Here is a 22,019-nt window from a genome sequence, read left to right as displayed (position 1 = left end):
GTAGCTGAATTTGATATTCAGTCAGGGGTTTCCAATAGACAATGCTTGTACAATAAACTTACACAGTGAATCTGACATTGTGATAGAGAAGGCTTTAAATCAGATTTAAATCTTGTCATGCCTAAATAAATGTGCTAATATTTTCTGTCGGTCTCTAGTGCAGCTGTTAAAACATTAGGGCTCTGTAGACCAAATGAGACTTCTATATTTCATATGAGTTAGTTGTGTGTTCTAATTCTTATTATTTTTTGCTTTTCTAATTAGAAAACAGGCATTGGCTTTTGTAAAGGTGAACATCAAGATTTACTGATTCTAAATATCACTTTCAGAACAATAAATTTTGAATCTCAAAGCACAAAGTCAATACATGTCACAGATTCTGAATGCTTTCAGTAGCACAGGAAAACTTCAGAATTTTGCATATGCAACATTTAAGCTGGAAGCTATCACTCACTCAGGAAACAGCAAATAATGTTTGATTTCAACTAGGATAGCAGTTTTCTGGTAACTTTGCTCAGCTAATCATATTTTTTAAACAAATTCTTAAAAATACAACACCGTTTACTTTTCTACAAATTTCAGCAAACAAAAATTTTAAGTTTTTTTTTCTTTCTTTAATTTCCAGTTTCCCCAGTTATGAAGTGTCAGTTCTCAATTCCCTCTCCACGGGCTTCATGCTTAAGTTTATTCATGCATAAGTTTTACAAATTAGCTTCACCCTTCACAACTATCTTTTCATAAACTCTCTTAACACATTGAGTCAAGCAGTTTAATTATCCTCTTTGTCATATCCTCCTTCTTTGTTCTTTGGGGCCCAACTGTGTCTCATTCACCTCAATTTTGCCAACTAATATCCATACAATTTCTTATGAATTTTGCCAACTAATATCCATACAGTATCTTAGATTCAAGATCTAGGCACTGTACCTCAAAGTTATGAGAAATGTGACTGACAGCAGATTTTTCCATGTGCTCACACATCCATACATTTGATATCAATTGACTCGATAATGAAAATTCTACAAATTAACTGCATTTTTTTAAGTGACAAATCTATCTTCTCAGGTGAAACTCCAGTAAGATTATCAGAAAAACAACTCTCTGGGGCAAGGGCTCAAATTCATGGGCCTTTTTTTTTTTTCTATTTAGGAAAGAAACAAATAAAATTTAAATGTTTACTTTATATTTTTATTAAAGTTTAAGTAAATTGGGCAACTAAATGTGTATAATGGTAGGTACCATAGATTGTCCTCCATTCCACCTCCAAATCAATTAAATGAAAACACTCAGGAGTTTTAAGCTCAATCTTGTGAACCTAGGAAAAAAGAATGTGTCCAGATATATTCATTAATTCAGAAATAAAATTTAATGACTCTTAATTTTGTTTTTACTAGTGCAAATGAGGTTAACAGTCCTTAAATTTTTTTTTGTTTGTTCGTTTTTGAAATGGAGTCTCTCTCTATCACCCAGGCTGGTGTGCAGTGGTACAATTTCAGGTCACTGCAACCTCCATCTCCTGGTTCAAGCAATTCTCGTGCTTCAGCCTCTTCAGTAGCTGGAATTAAAGGCATGCACCACCTGGCTAATTTTTGTATTTTTAATAGAGACAAGATTTTCACCATGTTGGCCAGGCTGGTCTGGAACTGCTGACCTCAAGTGATCCACCTGCCTCAGCCTCCCAAAGTGCTGGGATTTCAGATGTGAGCCAATGTGCCGAGCCTAAATTTAACATATTTCTGAAGAATCATACACATGTCCTGTTTTTAGCAGGAGCTCAAAGAAAATGTTTGATAAGGTACAGATTTATTTTATTTTAGTCCAATCCCTATATTTAGCAAATAAAAAACCACAGTCATGTTTAAAATGTAAAAATTGTAGAATAGCTCTGTATACTAAAATATTATTAATAATGCAGTTTCTGAGAACCAAAATATCAGCTGGCTGACTTTGCTTTTGTGATATATACTAACACCTTTTAGCATGACAATATGAAGAAGTAAAGTTTACCATTCTTTCAATATCTTTTGATGTTCAGTATGCATTACTAGTTGGCAAATTCATTTTAGTGGCACTGTGGTAAGAATTCAGTCCAAAGAGCAAAGATTGATTTTGATGAACTATTTGATCATAAAACATGCAGTGGCAAATTTTCAATTCATAAACTATTTTTATCATTCAGTGAAGATTACTATTGTAGTTAGCATGATCATGAGAACTTTTTCCTGCATGATTAAAAACATTTACCATTACCATAAGATTGGCTATGTCATGCAAAAGGTCCAATAACCCTGCCAAGGGTGTGGCAATCACCTCCCCAGCATGCTCGGTTTGTACATTAATGGCTGCCTAAGCTTGAACACGAAACATAACACATTTCAGAACATGTGTCTCAATAGAGCTTCCTACACCTTCCCCACTAGCTAATCAGACACGGATCATCATTGTTTGGCTTGACTTCTCCTTCCAGCAGCAGATTCATCACCGCCTTTGTCAAATAGCTGCATGTTCCTTTTTTTCCCAGGGGGGGAGTGTTGTAAAAGGAAGTCATGTCATCCTACAAAGAAAAACAGTAAGCAAGGCATTTGATCTGTTTGTAAAGAGTTGACAGGTAAAATCGGTGTCAGCCTAGGGGGAAAAATAAATTCACATAAAGATTTCCCCATGGAAAATATGAGATTCCTGAGCTTTTCGTTCATTTTCCTGAGGTGCATATAAAACAAAGACAGACATTTTAGTATTCTCTTCTTTGCTGATAATTTTTATTTACTTAGAGAACCTCTTTACAGATGAACTTAAAATATTAAACAGAGAACCTGCAAGGGCCTATCTTAGGCAGTACACAGCACCAATGTAGCCTGTCACTGCATTCTCACTGTCCCCAGAATTTAATTTTATAGCCTTCTGGAGTCTATGCCTCATCCCTGATAAAACACTTCCACTGCTAACCATATAAAGGAAATTTATGTCTATCTAGATTTCTTTTTTGTCAGAACTTCACATCTGAATTGACTAGTAATTAACTAAAAAGTAACATTAATTCCTCAAATAAGGCAGACTGCCCCTTAAGTATTCTATTTTGCACTCTGTGAATCTGTTTTATAGAATAAATGAAAAGCAATTAGGGACATTTTCAAGAATTGAGACAATGAAAAAATTCTACAAAAAAAAAAGTTGTTTACTTACTTGTTTTTCAATTTCCTTTAGCCGACTCTGATCTTTTTGAAATTCATTAAATGCTTCTTTGACCAGTCTGTCTAGATCTACTTTGTCTTGAAATTCTAGCTCAGGGTTTCTTTCCAGTACAATGGATACAACCATGAGTAACTAGGAGAGGCAGACATTGAAAGACAGTTATATGAACCATAATAGTGACATGTTTTCACTCTTTCATCAATAGATGGGTGATCCTCAAGAAGTTGCATATGGTGAGAGACTTAAGGATCATCTATGGAAGGAATCTTTCTAATTTTGCAAGTTATCTGCATAAGTATTGTTTGGAAAGTGCACATTTTTTTTATTGTGTGTACTCCTAGAAATGCTTTTTAGTCAGTTAAATAAAACCGTTAAAAAAATGACTTTCCTAACCCATCGTGTACATAATACATGATGCCCTATTCACCCAAAGTGTCTGAACTCTTTCTGTGCCTTTGGGCATCCATCCTTGTTGGCAAGAAACCAAAACACCGTCTGTGGAGAGACGAGTCAGGCACCAAAGCCAAAGAAGCCACGTGGGTTCAATGGAGACTCTGGATCTAGGTTCAGGATCAAATGACCTGGAGCCCAGAACTCAAACAAGCATAAGTCTGTGATGCTGCAGTAGTTTCTCCAGGGATGGCCATGTTTTAAAAAAATGCATTTAACTCTGACTTCTGTGACAAGAGTCCTATTTGGTCTGTATAAATTATCTTAGTTTAATGCATCAGCCTATTGCTTGGCCATCACATACACCTACCCTAAGTGGAGTGGTAATGTTCATTTTAGATGCCAAATTCCTATAAACAAAAATAGTGTCTGCCTATGCAATAATTGGTAAAGGCTCTCTGATGATGTTTATGGCTCCTAATTTGTACACTGAACAGGAAACATGCCTCATAATCCCCAATTTTGGGTTCTTACTGACTGTACTTTATCTAGATGCTTCCAAAACAGAACTTGAAAGAACCAAAGGAAACACTTAGAGTAAAATCCGGGGGTCACAATGTGGGAAACCTTGGGGCAGGCCTTTAGCCATGAGAATAGGAAGTTTTGCTGTGGCTCTAAAGGAAAATGTCTTCTGCAAAGGGAATGACCTCACTGTGGTCAACAAGAAGGACCTTTATGTCCAGTGTATGTCCCAGATGCTGGGTACTAGACATGGAAGGCATTCACCCATCTAATAACCCCATCTTTTCCCTACCCAGTCTGCCTCGTGCTATGAAAATGGTTGGCTGATACTGTTCCACATCCTGGGACATCACAGATGAGGCTGAATCTACTCAGCTCTGACTGCAGCCATAGACATGCTAGATTTTAGGAGGTGCCATGTCCAGGTTGGCAGTCACACAGAGCTTCTGTAGCAATAAGACATATTATCTACCTTCGAGAAACACCAAAGTCCGATGAATACACTCCCAGAGAAAGAGACAAAGTGAGGATGAGCTAAATATTAAATCCATCCATTGGTGGTTTCTCTATGTATTTGGTGTAATATTTAACATGACAAAAGGGCATATGTGTTCTGTTAATTTTACATTTAATTTTATACAAAGCAGTGATACAGCATGCAATGACATGTCTTCTTTTCACGTAGAGATGTCTGGAAAGATGTCCCTCAAAATATTAACAGCAAGGATCTCTGGCTAGTGAGTGTGGGGGAAACTTTTATGTTCTTTTCTATAATTTTCTAAACTGTTGAAATTTTCTACAATAGTTGTGCATTATTTCTGTGAATAGAAAAAAAAAGAAAACAAAGTAAATAGAAAAGGTCACTTCCTCTACTTTTATGATGTCGCTGATGCACCTGATGCTGAGGGGTGAGTGGGTGGCTGAAAAGCAGGGGTCGGTTCTCCCTCCCTGGAGAAGTCTGAGGTCTGAATTGCTCATGTGTCTTGCCTTGGGTCAGGGTGGCCATTTTCTTGAGGACTCGGCTGGGAGAGATCAGGGTTCCAGAAAGAATAGCATTCTGGGTCTCACAGACAGTTTCCCTTACTCTAGTTTTCAGGGAACAGAGAGAAGGCACTTCGTCAGCAATCTTCATTTCTTACTACCCACCTCTACAACAATCTGTCTGTACTGTGGCTGGTCAATATTTCCCAATGTGTCTTCAACAAGGAGAGAGAAATTCATCTCATACATGGTCATATCCGACAGGGTTGGTTGCTAAAAGAAATAACTCCACATTAACATGCTGAACTGTTATGCTCTGGTTCTCATTTAATAGAGGAATTTCATTTTCTAATGGTTAGTAGTTTTCAGTTTTTATAAAACCTTGGAGAGCATTTTCAGCTACACAACTAAATTTTATATAGGTCAACTATTAAAGCCAACCAGCTGACTATTGTGATGAATTAAACCTCCCATTTCTAGTAGTGACCTTCACTATATTAATGTTTTTGAGGAAAAGGACTATATTAGAAGGCCAGTCAATACACAAAAGGAATAGCCAAACACTGAGATACATATTGCCTTCAGAATTGACATGAAAAGTTATGCTTGCTGTCAGGCTCCCGCACGGAAGTCACCTGCTATTGAGTGTACATCATTTTTGTGGCAGGTCCTTTCTGAGCTGGCAGCATAAAAATGCATACAAACAAGCAAAACCAATATTATGTGCAGAGCTGGGAAGAAAACAGGAAAAAAGCGAAGCTGAAACAATTTCCTCTACTCTGCCCTTTATCTTTCATTTAAAGCAAGAATATCAAATAGTTTTCCATTCATTTTTCACAAACCAAAATGAAAGCAGAAAATAAACTGAAATTCAAATACAAATCTGGGCATGAGGCTATCCCTCAGAGGAGGGAAGGCAAGGCTCTGGACATTAGGCTTGTAGGGTAGAAAGCAGATGGGGTCACTAGATCATTACCAGAGAGGCAGAGATGATGAGAGATACTTGTTTTCACCACAGTGATAATTTACAGTGAACTCAATCAGGTTCAGAACCATGTTATCTACTTACCAGTCAAAATGGTACCCAAAGTCCTCTTTCAGTCAAGTGACAGCAAAGTTGTTCAGCCTGGTATAATAATGCCTTAGTCCTATATTCAATATATATTCAATACAACTAACTATTGTATTTCATAGTCAATATAATCCAACATATTATTAATGTTTACAGGTAGTACCTAATTTGGGGAAAACAAAGCCCCACTGCTAAACACAGTTATAACTGGCTAGATGTCTAGCAATGGGCCTAATGGGGTTACAGAAGGAAAGGAAGACCCTTTCATAGTTTCACATTAATTTCTTCTTAATATATCTCAAACTAGCTACTGTGCAACTAGAGAAGAGATACCAAGCTTGCCTTATTTCCTACTCTTCTGAAAGGACTTAGTGTAAGTAGTATAGCAGAGAGGTTAAGAGACAAGGCTCAGCAGCTACACTGCCAGGGGTCACACCTTGTGGCAGCTACTTACTAGATGTGTGCCTTGAGGAAATCATTTAGCTGTGTTTCAGTCTCCTCTTCTGCCAAACAGGAATGCTAATAACTAAGCATCTTCCTCACAAGGTTGTCTTATGGATTAAATGAGCACTCAGAAAAGTGCTTGATGCAGAAAAATACTTAACATGTATTTATTGTCATCATCATCATTTTTAGCAAAGAGAGGATATTAGCATAGCAAGGATACTATATGTTAAGTGGCCCAGGCTGTCAGACAATTCAATGAAAATCTGGTAAGTATTAGTGGGGGCTGAGAAAGAAGCTAACAAGTGGTTGCGAGCGTGCATTGCCCAGGTGGGCAGAGAGGAGGCCTTGCTGGATGGTTCAAACTACAGCAATGAGGGGCTGCTCTCTCCTCTCAATAAATGGTGCTGTTCCTGAACAGTAATCACAGGGCACCCAGGAGAGGGCTAGGCCCTGCAATGACAGTCAAATAAAACTACTTGCAGTCTGTGAACAGTATAAAGAATACTTTTTAAAAGTATTTATGCATTTTTTGAATAAGTAATACATTCACAGCATTCAAATTTTGAAAGGTATGAGTTCCAGGGAAGGGCCCACACTGTCCTCCCAGTCACACAGTTCTTTTTACCAAAGGCTGAGAAAAGAACACTATCAATTTCCTATAGGTCCTTCCAGAGACACTCTTAGGTGGATAGAAGCAAAATGAGTGTGAGTCTGTGCCTTTGAGAATACTTTATTTGTATAAAGAGCTACATTAAAATTTATTTCATTGAGATTTCAACACTAAAAACAATTACAGTACTCTATTTCCAGAAGGCTAATCCTTCACTTTTGTATATAAGTAGAATGATTGAGATGCCAGGATTAAATAAATAATCACATCAAAGAAGGAGGCCAGTGTATATCACGTGGGAAACCGTCCGAAGGAGAGGGCACTTACTTGGACCACAGGTAAGGTACACCTCGAGTAAAGTAAGTGATTATCTGTCCAACGACCTAAAAAGTGACTGCATTTTTCAATTTCAACACAATTGCTAAGTAATGATTTCCTCATCCACAGCATGACTAGGCCCCCTTGCTTCTTAGGTCTGCTCTGGTTCTATCTTTTCGATGCATGCTTTACTGTTCGAGAGGTCCCCAGCATCGACGCATCACCACTTGGGGTAGTGACAGGGTACCCCCACTTAAAGAAAGCCAACATAGGAAACTTTAAGCTGGTAAGTAAACAAGGGAAAGACAGCTTGTTCAACAAGAGGTTTGGCCACGTGGTTTTTTTTAAAAGGGAATATCCTCAAAGCATCTAAAATATAACAATACCAACAATTTCTTATTAAATATAACTTTCAGCAATATATCCATTTGGTAAAGTGAGTCTTTTCTGCCCACAGGGACACTAAATTTGAAAAATAAAAGTAGCTCATATCGGAGAAAAATATTTTCAATCCAATTGATTAGATTTCTTATTTTCTAGTATTTCATTCCTTGAGGTAATATCCCTTCTTCGAAAATACTCTTAAACGCTGAAAAGGAGAAAAGTGATTTGTGATACAGAGGAAGAAAGGATTCACTACCCTTTGTGAAGTCCCCTTTCTTTACATGAACACAGTGGGGCTTTACCTGAGGCAAATGCTTCCCAGCGACAATGATGCCATTGGGTGTGCGCTCCAGGATCTGCCACACTCGGTCATAGAACCCGGTGGGAGTTCTATTCAAAGACCCATCGATCTGACGCCTGTTCAGCCAACATCTGTAGACAAAAGGCAAATGTCTTAGAGTTGAAGAACAAGCTTGTTCTGGAGAAAGCAGGGCTTTGAATACGAACTAATTGTTCCGATAGGGTAAGCGATAAAAGCCAAAGCCCATCAATGATGCATATCTCCGTGAGTTACAGAGGCTAGTAAATATTTCATAATGAAAACAGGGCTTGCAGGACAGGAGGAAGTCTCCAAGAGTCTAAAAAATTCAACAGACAAAATGTTATTCTCTAAGTAAGTTACGGATTGCTCACTACATACTCAAATGATTTTCTAATACACAAAGCAACTCCATTTAAAAATGCAGCAGCTGTGAATTTCATATTAACTTCGTTGTTTTTACATATAATAAAATGTATGGAAATCATATAGTTTGATCACTCGTATATACCTCTCCCAGAAAGGTGCTTAGTAAACACTTAAAAAGTGAATGAATAAGTGATGTTCAAAAAAGCATTTTATATAGAATGAAATTATCTTATTTTAAACCTTATAAAAGTTCGCTATTTAAACATAGCTAAAGTTCTAGTGCTGAAAAAAGATATGAAATCTTACATTGTAATAAAATGTAGTGATACGCCAAAATTTTAGATCTTTTATTTTCATGGATTACGTATTTAAGTATTAAATCTTAGAGAATACATAATTCACAAATTGCTAAAAATGCACAATTTGCATAACTTAAAAAGAACACACAGTGACAAAGTAACATATTCTTGCAAAAGCAGAAGAAAGAAACATATTTATTTATTTATCTATTTTTGAGACAGGGTCTTGCTGTGTCACTCAGGCTGGAGTGCGATGGCTCAATCATAGCTCACTGTAATCTCTAACTCCTGGGCTCAAGCAATCCTCCCACCTCAGCTTTTCCAGTGGCTAAGATTACAGGCATGCCCCACCATGTCTGGTTAATTTTTAATTTTTTGTAGAGATGGGGTCTGGCTATGTTGTCCAGGCTGGTCTTGAGTTCCTGGCCTCAAGTAATCCTCCTGCCTTGACCTCTCAAAGTGCTGAGATTATAGGTGTGAACCATAGCACACAGCCAGATACATATTTTTTGTACTTAGTATTATTTTAAAAGACAGCAGAGTGAAATGTATACTCAGTCACAAGGGAGGCATGTCATGACCAACACTATTTCTAGGTGTGACAATAGCTATGCAGGATATAGTAAACAGAAAAATATATTTTTGCTTTGGAGAAAGAAGAGCAATGAAGATTTATCACTCATTGGTAAGAGTGGCATCTATTTTTGGATATATAAAATTTCTTTTAATAGGTGCAGCCTTGCATTGCTGGGTTTAGTGTTTCACCAAAGTGAAGAAGCTCAGAGGTCTAAGGGTTCCTTGGTGATGTTTTATTTTCAATAACTGCCTGCATGTTGATTTTTCTCCCATTCTCTGTTTGGCAATTAAAAAAATATGTTTTTGGAGTTACATGAAGTTATGATTAATACTTGAAAAACGAGATGCTTGGTAGAACAACAGAAAAAGTAGAAATGTGAGAATACTCGCAATGGAGGTAGAAAGTTATTTTGAAATCTTTTTTTATTTTTATTTTTTGTCTTTTCATTTTGAAACATTTCAGACTTACAGAAAAGTCATGAATATAAACCATAAAGTTCTTGTATATTCTTAACTTCCCTTTTTTGTTATTGTTTTTTTTTGCTTGTTTTTGAGACAGGGTCTCACTCTATCACCAAGGCTGGAGTACAGTGGTAAGATCTCGACTCTCTGCAGCCTCAACTTACTGGGTTCAGGTGATCCTCCCATGTCAGCCTCCTGAGTAGCTGGAAACAGGTGTGTGCTACCACATCCGGCTAATTTTTGTGTTTTTTGTAGAGATGAGGTTATGTCATGTTGCCCAGGCTGGTCTCAAACTCCTGGGCTCAAGCAATCTGCCTGCCTCTGTCTCCCAAATTGTTGGGATCACAGGGGTGAGACATCATGCCTGGCCTTCCCCTACTCTTGTCATCTTACATAATCATAGTGTAATTATCAAAACCAGGAAGTAAACAATGATACAATACTATTAATTAATCTATGGCTCTAATTCAAATTTTGTCAGTTTTGCCATTAATATTCTTGTTTTGGTCCAAAATCCAATCCAGGATTGGCATTTCGTTTCCACATCTCCTGAGGCTACTCTAGCAGCTTCTTGGTCGCCCTTTATCTTTCATAAGGTTGACACTTTAGAAATGTCAGTTATTTTGTAGGATGTACCTCAGTTTGGGTTGGTCTGATATTGCCTGATGAATAGACTGAGATTATACGTTTTTTTGCAAGAGTATCTAGAAGTGATGCTGTGCTCTTTTCTTATTGACTTATTTTTATAGAGATAGAGTTTTGCAATGTTGCCTAGACTAGTCTCAAACTCCTGGGTTTAAAGGACCCTCCTGACCCAGCCTCCCAAAGTGCTAGGATCACAAGCTTGAGCCACCATGCCCAGCCCATCATGCCCTTTTCAATGCGTCAGGGGCTATATGGTGTTGATGTGTCTTATTACTGGTGAGGTTCACCTTAATCTTCTGGTTAAGGTAGAGTCAGCTACTTAAGGTTTTGCCACTGCAAAGTCACTATTTTCTCCTTTACAATTAGTAAGTGTCTTGAGTGGAAACACATTGGAATGATGCAACTTTCCATTTTTCATCATACTTCCATGCAATGATGGTTTTTGCCGGCAACAATAACTGTTGTATTTGTCTATTTCTGTCATCCTATCTACACTTAGAATTAGAATTCTATTATAAGAAAGAGTTTCTTTGCTCCCATTTGTCATTTACGTCAGCATGAACTCATGGGTATGTAGGAATGTTTCTTCCCATTTTTCTTTTTTTTTTTTTTTAACGGCAGCACTTTTATTTTTCCTTATACAATGACGTGTTGCTGGGGCCGAATATTCTCACATAACAGTAGAAAACCAAAATTTGTTGTCATCTCTTTGAAGAATCGAGAGTTGCGTACAAAAAAAACCTTACATAAATTAAAAGGATGAATACATTTACAGGTGTAAATGCAAACTGCTTCCAACTCAAGGCAAGTAACAGCCCACGGTGCTCTGGCAGGAAAACATCAGCTAAGAAAGGAAACCGGGTCCTATGGCTTAGACTTTCCAACCCTAACAGACTGTCAGCCCTTGCCAGCCTCTAGAGCAATCCCAGAACACTCAGCCCGGACACATGAATACCCTTCACAGATAGGAGACTGCTGGCCACGCAGACTCACCAAGCCAGACTTGTCTGCCCACAAGCACGTTTTAACCTCAGCCATGAAGTGACCAAGCCACATGTACTAAAGGTTGAAATCAAAGATATGTACAGGGTATCAAACAAATATCTTCCCATTTTTCTTCGGGGTTTTGGTTGTCTGTCCCTCAATTTTTAAGAATTCTTGGTTATTAGCTCTTTGTGGCATATGTTTTGTTCTAGTTTCTAAGTTGTCTTTTGACATCGGTTATCTACTTTTTGCCATACGAAGTGTTGTTTTTAATTTTCATATCGTCTTATTAATTTTTTTGTTGTCCTTGGGTTGAGCCATTATTAGAAGGTCTTTCCCATACCAAGGGTAAAAAACAATTTAACCATGTCTTCTTGTTTTGTATTATTTCAGTTTTTACATTTAGATCTCTAATATATTTGGAGTGTATTCTTGTGTGTGGTATAAACTACAGATGTGATTTTATCTTTTGCAAATGGCTCTCCAGTTGTCTCATCACTATTTAAAAAGTCCATCCTTGGCCTTTGTCACACACTAAATTTCTGTATATACTTGGGGGTCTATATCTGGACTTTCTATTCTGTTTAACTCTTCATTTGTCTGTTGTGCACCAATGTCACACTCTTTTAATTACAGAGGCTTTATAGTATGTTTTAATGTCTAGCAGGGCAAGTCCTTATTTTATGTTTTTCTGATTATTCTTATATGTTTGTTTTCCATATAAAGTTTCGTATTAACTTGTCTTAACCTCATAAAAACAGCCTGCTGAAACGTTACTGGAATTGCATTATATTTACAACTGAAATCTCACACGTATGTTCCTATTTAAGGACGCCTTTCCATTTATTCAAATCTACTTTTGTAGAAGACAGCTTTTGTAAAAGGCCTAGGTAGATTTTTCTAGGCATATAACTATAGCACTTTGGTAAATCCCAGGCACAAATGTGCTCAATAAATACTTTCCTAAATACTTACATTAAAGCTATTTCTGTAATAAAAAAATTCTTCAAGTTAACACAATCCACAAGTATTTGTTTTGTTCTTAGTGTAAGGTTAGCACAAGTATAGGAAAGAGTTTAGCACTGAAGTCTATTTAGGGAGACAAAGTTATAGGCAACATATTTAAATAATATTACCAAACCCAATCCTATCTGCCAAAATGCTGGGAGGAGATGGTCAGTGCCATAAAGATTCAGAAAGGAAACTGACTTCAGAAAGTGGTATGAGACATTACATTTTGCACAGAATAATAAAAATAAAGAAATGCTTATGAATTACACTGAAAAGAGGTATAAAATTCAAATCAATGCAAAATAATAATTGAAGACAGACATCTGATTGGTCTTTCTATTTACACTTTCCATCTAGTGGGGTGACCTTTGATACTCTACTGCATTTTATTTCTTATTAATATCTTATCAAGTTCATAGACACACCAAGCTAAAAATTATGAAGTTATTGTAAATCCAGAATATCAGGTAGGTAACAAGAGGCCCCCATTACCTTCCATTCTGTTGAGGCTGGAGAATATCCAGCAGAAGCTGTTTAACTTCACTAGGTGATAGCTGATACAAGTCCAAGGCTGGCTTGTCTCCACCACGGATCTGAAGTTCATACTCCATGGCATGGATGATCCACCTGAAACAAAATAGGGAAAGCTTGAATCAATAACTCTTAAAATAAGTTCACCTTCTGCTTCTCTCAGTAATGCCCTTAACAGCAGTGACCCATCCAAAGGAGAATGAAGAAGAGGCCATTTGAATTTCCTGAACTGCTGATACAATTACTTCCATGAAGATTATGTGACACGATCAGACTCTTAAAAAATGAGACCTGCTCTTGCACAGGTGGTGAGGTTGTACAACATTAAAATAGGTAAGCACTTAGGTTCTTACCAAGTGAGATTTTACCCATTCATTGTGGTATTATTCTGTACACAAACAGCTGTATTAAGTATTTTCTTAACACTAGATACATGCAAAAAAAAAAAAAAAAGGGAAAGAGAGAAAGAAAAACAATGCATTTCAAGAAATGGACTGAGATATGCTATTATGTAAATGTTCCTTTTTTTTTTGAAACGGAGTTCCGCTCTTGTTACCCAGGCTGGAGTGCAATGGCGTGATCTCGGCTCACCGCAACCTCCGCCTCCTGGGTTCAGGCAATTCTCCTGCCTCAGCCTCCTGAGTAGCTCGGATTACAGGCACACGCCACCATGCCCAGCTAATTTTTTTTTTTTTTTTGTATTTTTAGTAGAGATGGGGCTTCACGATGTTGACCAGGATGGTCTCGATCTCTTGACCTCGTGATCCACCCGCCTCGGCCTCCCAAAGTGCTGGCATTACAGGCGTGAGCCACCGTGTAAATGTTCCTTTCTCTGAAATCTCAAGCTTTTTTTTTTTTTTTAAACCAATTTCCTTTACTGTGTAGTCATTCCTTTAGGGTGAGAGGAGACAGACAAGTACCTGTCTTTGAACTATAAGGACAGAATTAGTTATAACTTAATTATAGTTGTACATTAAAGATGTACTTTAACCAATAGGTTGCAGAAGAGCCAAAACATTTATTTTATGTGTAAATAATTTTTTGAGAAGGTTTTAAGAAGCATTGTTGTAGATTCATCTCATTTATTTCATTTATTGTATTCTGAGGACAGAACTCAGATAAACTAGCTATGAAAATGAAAGAAAATTCTGGAAATAATACTATGCTTTAGGGAATGAGAAGTTTACACACCATTAGGAAAAGTCAGGGAATTAGTTTTACACAGCAGATTCCTATGTTTCATCCTTAAATCCTTCAGTGAACACTGCATAACAGGCAGTACAACTGAGCATCTGGAAAGAATGCATCTTTATTCAGCCATGCTGCCTTTCTCCCCCATGCCTTCTCTTTCTCTTGATACTCTTCCTTGAAAGGCAACCACAAGGCTATTGCAGGTACAGAGATGAAAATGTTAGGTAGATGTATTGAAAAGATTAAAGTCCTTTCTGCCAATGCTGGTTTGCAAAACAACAGTGATGCATCCTCATGGGATGACTAACATCTCTCAGTGTAGAGGACAGTAAGAAAAAATGCTACGCCTTCACGGTTGAGACAGAGAAGGTACCAACCAGGCCTGCTGGGCCAGGCCATAAGCCACAGGGTAACATGTATCAAGTTCTATGACAGTTCTAACCTCCACTGCCCTGAGCTAAGACAACTCTCAGCGCTTCCTGCCTTCTCCCCTACTGTCTGTTGTTGCCATTTCTGGAAGATGGGAGTTTAGTCTAGGGTAATACTGAGATGGATTATAAAGGCATGAGAGATACACAAGGATAAAACATACTAATATTTTAGAAATATTATGTAATGAATATTTAATAGTTGTTCATTGGTAAGAGCAATAAAGATGAAGTATTTACGAACAACAAATACCTGAAAGCTTCCTGTTATATACAACAACAGAACACGTAACAATTAAGATTTATCATTTCTATTTCTCTGGTAAGCCGAAAAGAAAAACTGCACTACATATGTTACTGACAAAGACTAGGCTTTCTTAACTTGATCATCCTCATTATTATTGTATTTAGCCAAAATGTTACACAAGCATAAAGGTAACAAGAACATAGTTCTTTTAGATGCTTTGATGCTAAAGTTGCTTATGAAATTAGCTGTTACAGCAACATTTTAGTTACAATAAACTACCCAGTGGGCCTCTTCTTTAAATTAAAAAGTTATATTGTTATTTTTAGGACTAGGCATAGAATTGTCTTCTATTTATTTTATTTATGTATTTTATTCATTTCTTTACTTAGATTTAAAACTTATATTTGAGGCAGCTTAGAATAACAGAAGGAATACTGAATTAAAAATCTAAAGACCTGCCTTTGGTCTCCTCAATAAGTCAATGGAATGAAAAGGAAAGTGGGAGTCATTGTTGTAGATGAAGTGATTTAAGAGACATAACCACTAATACTATGAGCCTTGTTTAATATCATGATTCAAAAACAGACCAACTGTAAAAAGTCATTTCGGGGATAACCCAGAGAAATTTCAATAAGAATTGAGTATCTAATGATATTAAAGAATTACTGCTAATTTTGGTGGAGATGATAATGGTTTTGGGATTATTAAGATACTAACCTTTTTTAGAGACATGTACTCCCTAAAATATTCACAGGTAATGTTAAATGTCTGGGATTTGCTTTATAATATACCATAGCAAAATAAAAGAGAAAGCAAATATAGCCAATACAAATAGCCAAGCATTGCTTATACCCACTAAGTAATGGGTATATGCGAATTTACTAAATAATTCCATTATTATACACTTAAAATTCTTAATAATGAAAGACAGACTTAAATACTAATTCTGTCACTTACCAACTGTGCCCCACTGGCAAGTTATTTTTCAGATGGGAACACTATTACTCATTCAATTTACTTTATGAAATGATTTTGAGGAACAAATAATGTCTATAAAAAGGCTTTGAAATGTTAAAGAGTCATAAAATGTTAGTAAACTCTTGTTATATGACTTCTTAAACTCAGTTTAGAGGAAGGTAACATAAATTTTTAATTCAAGTCTTGGAGTTACTTAAGCAAGTGCCACAGTCAATTAAATTCAGGTGGTATCTTCTAAAATAAACAACATTTTTATTTTTAAAAGGCTTACTTTTTAAAGTCTGCCACTAACTTGAGTTATTACAATTAGACATCATTTATCACATTTATCTTTTAAAATCCTTAGTACCACACACAAAGATAGCTGGAGACCTTAATGTTTTCCCTTAGACTTCCTTCTATTTACAAAATCTCAGCAGTTCTGTGGGCAAATTATTGAAAACATTGTTCTCAAAAATCACCAAAGAAAGATTTTTTTACTTGTTCAAGCACAAATGAATATAATCTGTCATATTATTAAAATACATTTATTCACTAAAAATGTTGGTCAAACTAATCTTTTTATACCTTGGAATTCTTCAAATAAAAACAGCAAGACAGCCTTAGACATAAACTACAAAACTATTAATAGCTGTCAGAAATCTACAGAAAGTAAATAACCAAGGAGCAACAGAGTTAAGAATATCAAAGACATTTTATCCATTTGTAGGACTACTAATAAAGGAGCACACTTCCCAAAGACAAGGTCATAAAATCTGATTTGATCATTTCAGTACAAAAGCATTTTTTTTTTTTTTTTGAGATGGAGCCTCACTATCATCCAGGTTGGAGGGCAAGGGTGGGATCTCGGCTCACAGCAACCTCCGTCTCCCAGTTTAAGGCAATTCTCTTGCCTCAGTCTCCTGAGTAGCTGGGATTACAGGTGCATGCCACCATACCTGGCTAATTTTTGTGTTTTTAGTAGAGACAGGGTTTCACCATATTGGCCAGGCTAGTCTCGAACTTCTGACCTTGTGATCCACCCATCTCGGCCTCCCAAAGTGCTGGGATTACAGGCATGAGCCACTGCGCTGGGCCAGTACAAAAAGCATTTAAATGCAAAATGGGGAAAGAAAAAGATGGAAGGAAAGAAGGTTGGGAGAGGGAAAAAAGACAGGAAATGTGAAGGTCAAAATAATGAAGGTTATGGATGGGCCAGAGCCTTATACACTCAGTATGTCTAAAGAGCCAGAGATGCTCTACTTGCCAATAAGCAAGTGAGAAAGTGGCAGATACACACAACTGACCAAAGCAACCTTCATATGCATCCAGGTTTGACTTGAGGACAATGAATTCTTTGGGACTACTGGAAAGTGCAAAAAGGGATATTAGTATTCCTCAGACAGTTCTGGAAATAAGCTTATCCTTTTAAGAACACTCTTGTTTGGAGGTTAGTAAGGATGTAGTGTGTGTACTGGCATGTTTCTTTCCGATATGCCCCAGTGAAGGGGTACAATATGAAATAAAGTACATGGAAATCTGACACCAGCAGTAAATCAGAACACCTGAAATTTTCTTTCTGTTTCTTTTTTGAGACATGGTCTTATTTGTCACCTGTGGTGGAGTGCAGTGGTGTGATCTTGGCTCAGTGTAATGTCTGCCTCCTGGGATCAAGTGATCCTCCCACCTCAGCCTCCCAAGTAGCTGGGACTACAGGCATGCACCACCACATCTAGCTAAATTTTAATTTTTTATACAGAAGGGGTTTTGCCATGTTGCCCAGGCTGGTCTCAAATTCCTGGGATCAAGTGATTCACCTGCCCTGGCCCCCCAAAAAGTGCTGGGATTACAGGTATGAGCCACTGCACCCGACCAGCTGACATTTTCTGGGAAAAAAAATTGTCATACAAAATACAACTGATCCTTGGCAAAAAATAATTTTTTTAAATAATCATTTTAAGATTATTTCAAGATAACAGAAGGATGTGCTAAGTTTGCTGTTAAACAAATGATTCAATGATTTTGTACAAACATTTAACTAAGCCATGTGTTATGGACTGATTTCTTTCTCCCCCACCAAATTCATATGTTGAAGCCCTAATGCCGCTGTGATGGTATCTGGAAATGGGCCTTTGGGAGGTAATTAGGTTTAGATGAGGACATCGGGCTCTTATGCTGCGATTAGTACTCTTATGAGAAGATACACCAGAGAGCTCTCTCTCTCTCCATCAGAGGACACAGAGGACACAGAAGGCAGCCATCTGTAAGCCAGGAGGAGAGCCCTCACCAGAAACCAAATCAGCAGGCACCCAGACCTTGGCCTTTCCAGCCTGCTTACTGTGAGAAATTTCTTTGTTTAAGCCATCTCATCTATGGCATTTTGTTAAGGAAGCCAGAGCTGACACACCAAATGACAGAAGACGGGAACGTTGCAAGAAGGGAACTTTTCACTTGATTCATATTAATATATGGAGAGGGTTACAGTTTGATGAGGCAAACTGAGCTTTCTGTTTGGTGACTGAAGGATGTGGACTCACTCTATCACTGATTCAATCACAATAGAATAGAGGTAGGAGAGCTTCATCATCTCACCTCCTTACCTCACATCAAATGCCAAAAGAAAAGACCTTGGAATGAGAATCAGAACCATGCTAATGAACTTGGTGCTGTAATTATTTTCTCTTCCCTTTAGTGCATAAGCAATGTTATAGCCTGCTATGACAACAATGGCCCTCTCTAAGCTTCAAATGTGTGATTCACAGACACAGTTTTGGGCATCAGAGGACAAGGTACGTCTGGATCATAATTGCTTACAAAGGATGTCCTGGCAGTATGAAAAGCAGAGATGAAAAAGGCTTGATAACATATATCCTCTGGGGTTATCTCTAAGTAAAGCTTGACTGACAGACCTGCAGCAGAAAGCAGTTGATTGGAGGTCTTTACAGTAATGGGCCTGTCAGGAACTTGATCTATTTCAACAGGAAAGCTGGAGCACAAATCAATAATGAGATAGCAAATCAAATCATTATCAGACCAGAATACCATTCCTGTGAGCAGGTTAATTTTGTTCACCAGAGTGCCTGATAGCAGTAAAGTTGAAGAAATTGCATTGGCAAGATTCACCTTGGAAAAAAGAGAACAGATACATGGTGCTATTGGTTTAAAAGCAATTGAGGCAGTGGGTAATGTAAATAAATAAAATGAGGGGATCCAAGATGGCTGAGTAGGAGTAGCTCTGGATTGCAGTTCACAGTGAGCGCGCAGAGGGTGAGTGGTCGCTGCATTTTCAGACAGATTTTTATTGCCCACAGACCAGGAGATTCCTGGGTGGAGGAGTGCCAAGGGTCTCCCGCGTGCTGTTTTGGCCACTGCAGCTGTTTCGGCCGGCGCAGCAGACCTCCACACAAAAAACTGACACAGGTCCAGGTGCTGTTTCAGCTGGTAACTGGAGCACCTAGGAGACAGAGTCGCCTGTTCAACCGATAAAAAGGGGGCTGAAATAGGGAGCCAGGCCAGGAGATTCCCGGGTGAAAAAGCGCCACGAGTCTCCAGCGCGCAGAGGGTCTCCACACAAAATCTCACACAAATCTGGGCACCTTTTCAACAGGTGACTGGAACGCCTGGGAAACAGAGTTGCCCATTCGACTGATAAAAAGGGGACTGAAACAGGGAGCCAGGCCAGGAGATTCCCAGGCGAAAAAGTGTCATGAGCCCCCAGTGTGGCTGTTTTAGCTAGTGCAGCGGGTCTCTGCACAAAATCTCACACAAATCCGGGTGCCTTTTCAACTGGTGACTGGAATGCCTGGGAGACAGAGTCGTCCATTCAACTGAAAAATAGGAGACTGAAACAGGGAGCCAGGCCAGAAGATTCTGGGCAGAAAAGTGCCACAAGCCCCCAGTGCGGCTGTTTCAGCCAGCCCAGCAGGTCTCCGCACAAAATCTCACACAAATTTGGGCACCATTTCAACTAGTGACTGGAATGCCTGGGAGACAGAGTTGCCCATTCAACTGAAAAAAAAAGGGGTCTGAGGGAGGGAGCCAGGTGATCAGGCACGGCCAGTCCCACCCCCACAAAGACCAGCAATCTGAAACGTTCTGGATAGAGTTTCACAGCAAGCACAGTTGAAACTGGAATGGTCCAGCTCTGTTGGGGAGGGGCGTCTGCCATCACCAAGGCAGTCCACCACTACCGAGGTACTCCACCATTACCAAGACAGCCCACCATTGCCGAGGCAGTCTGCCATTACAGAGAGAGTCCGCCATTATAGAGGCAGGCCGCCATTGCCAAGGCAGTTCTAACCATACCCCTATAAACAGGACTTCAGGGAAGTTCACATGGTAGCTGGGCGGAGCCCACAGCAGTTCAGCAATGCCTCTGCTGGCAGACTGTGACTAGGCTGCCTCCTCGCTGGGCAGGGCATCCCTGAAAAAAGGCAGCACCATGACAGAAACTTATAAATAAAGCCCTACCTTCCTGGAACAGAACAACTGGGGGAAAAAAAGGCTGTTTATGAGTTCTGCTGCAGCAGACTTAAACGTACCTGCCCAGCAGTTCTGAATGGATCAACGGAGCTCACAGTTCAGCACTTGAGCTTCTATAAAGGACAGACTGTCTCCTCAAGCAACTCCCCGACTCCTGTATATCCAAAGAGTCATCTCATAAAGGAGAGCTCAGACTGACATCTGGCAGGTCTCCTTCTGGGTTAAAGATAGCAGAAGAAGAAACTGGCAGCAACCCTTACTGTGCTGCAGCTGCTGCAGGTGAGCCCCGGGCAAGCAGGGTCTGGAGTGGACCTCCAGCAGTCCTACAGCAGAGGGGCCTGACTGTTAGAAGGAAAACTAAGAAACAGAAAGAAATAACTTCATCATCAACAAATAGGACGTCCACTCAGACACCCCATCTGAAAGTCAACAACTACAAAGACCACAAGTAAATAAATTCACAAAGATGGGAAGAAACCAGCACAAAAAGGATGAAAACACTCAAAACCAGAATGCCTCTCCTCCTCCAAGGGATCACAACTCCTCACCAGCAAGGGAACAAGGCTGGATGGAGAATGAGTCTGATGAATTGACAGAAACAGGCTTCAGAAGGTGGGTAATAAGAAACTTCTCTGAGCTAAAAGAACATGTTCTAACCCATTGCAAAGAAACTAAGAACCTTGAAAAAAGGTTTCATGAAATGCTAATGAGAATAAACAACTTAGAGAGGAACATAAATGAATTGATGGAGCTGAAAAACATAACATGAGAACTTCATGAAGCATACACAAGTTTCAATAGCCAAATTGACCAATCAGAAGAAAGGATATCAGAGGTCGAAGATCAACTCAATGAAATAAAACAAGAAGGCACGATTAGAGAAAAAAGAGTAAAAATAAACGAACAAAGCCTCCAAGAAATATGGGATTATGTGAAAAGACGTAATCTACATTTGATAGGTGTACCTGGATGTGACAGAGAGAATGAATCCAAGCTGGAAAACACGTTTCAGGATATTATCCAGGAAAACTTCCCCAACCTAGCAAGTCAGGTCAACATTCAAGTCCAGGAAATACAGAGAACACCACAAAGATATTCCTCAAGAACAGCAACCCCAAGGCACATAATTGTCAGATTCACCAGGGTTGAAATTAAGGAGAAAATGATAAGGGAAGCCAGAGAGAAAAGTCGGGTCATCACAAATGGAAGCCCATCAGACTCACAGCAGATTTCTCAGCAGAAACCCTACAAGCCAGAAGAGAGTAGGGACCAATATTCAACATCCTTAAAGAAAAGAACTTTCAACCTAGGATTTCATATTTAGCCAAACTAAGTTTCATAAGTGAAGGAGAAATAAAATCCTTTATGAACAAGCAATTACTCAAAGATTTCATCACCACCAGGCCTGCTTTACAAGAGCTCCTGAAAGAGGCACTACACATAGAAAAGAACAACCAGTACCAGCCACTCCAAAAACGTACCAAAGGGTAAAGAGCATCAACACAATGAAGAATCTGCATCAACTAATGGGGAAAACAGCCAGCTAGCATCAAAATGGCAGGATCGAATTCACACATAACAATATTAACCCTAAATGTAAAT

At 38.6% G+C, this 22,019-nt stretch overlaps 1 protein-coding gene across 4 annotated transcripts in view; it reads right to left on the bottom strand.

Moving 5' to 3' along the window:
* Positions 1-279: 279 nt before the first annotated feature.
* PHKB (phosphorylase kinase regulatory subunit beta) overlaps positions 280-22,019 on the bottom strand; it is a 250,538-nt gene continuing 228,798 nt past the window's right edge. For all 4 annotated transcript variants that reach the window (XM_064382997.1, XM_064382996.1, XM_064382998.1 and 1 more), the window contains 5 exons: positions 13,074-13,208; positions 8,219-8,348; positions 5,251-5,358; positions 3,184-3,324; positions 280-2,554 (listed from right to left, as the gene is read on the bottom strand). In XM_064382997.1, coding sequence (XP_064239067.1) covers positions 2,417-2,554; positions 3,184-3,324; positions 5,251-5,358; positions 8,219-8,348; positions 13,074-13,208 — 652 coding nt within the window. In that variant the 3' untranslated portion in view covers positions 280-2,416. The remainder of the gene's footprint in view (positions 2,555-3,183; positions 3,325-5,250; positions 5,359-8,218; positions 8,349-13,073; positions 13,209-22,019) is intronic.

The sequence above is a fragment of the Aotus nancymaae genome, unplaced genomic scaffold, assembly GCF_030222135.1.
Source record: "Aotus nancymaae isolate 86718 unplaced genomic scaffold, 86718_ANA_hifiasm-v0.15.2.pri h1tg000030l, whole genome shotgun sequence".
NCBI lineage: Eukaryota > Metazoa > Chordata > Mammalia > Primates > Aotidae > Aotus > Aotus nancymaae.
Note: the sequence above shows the minus strand (reverse complement) of the source record. Positions and strands in the feature narration are given on the sequence as shown.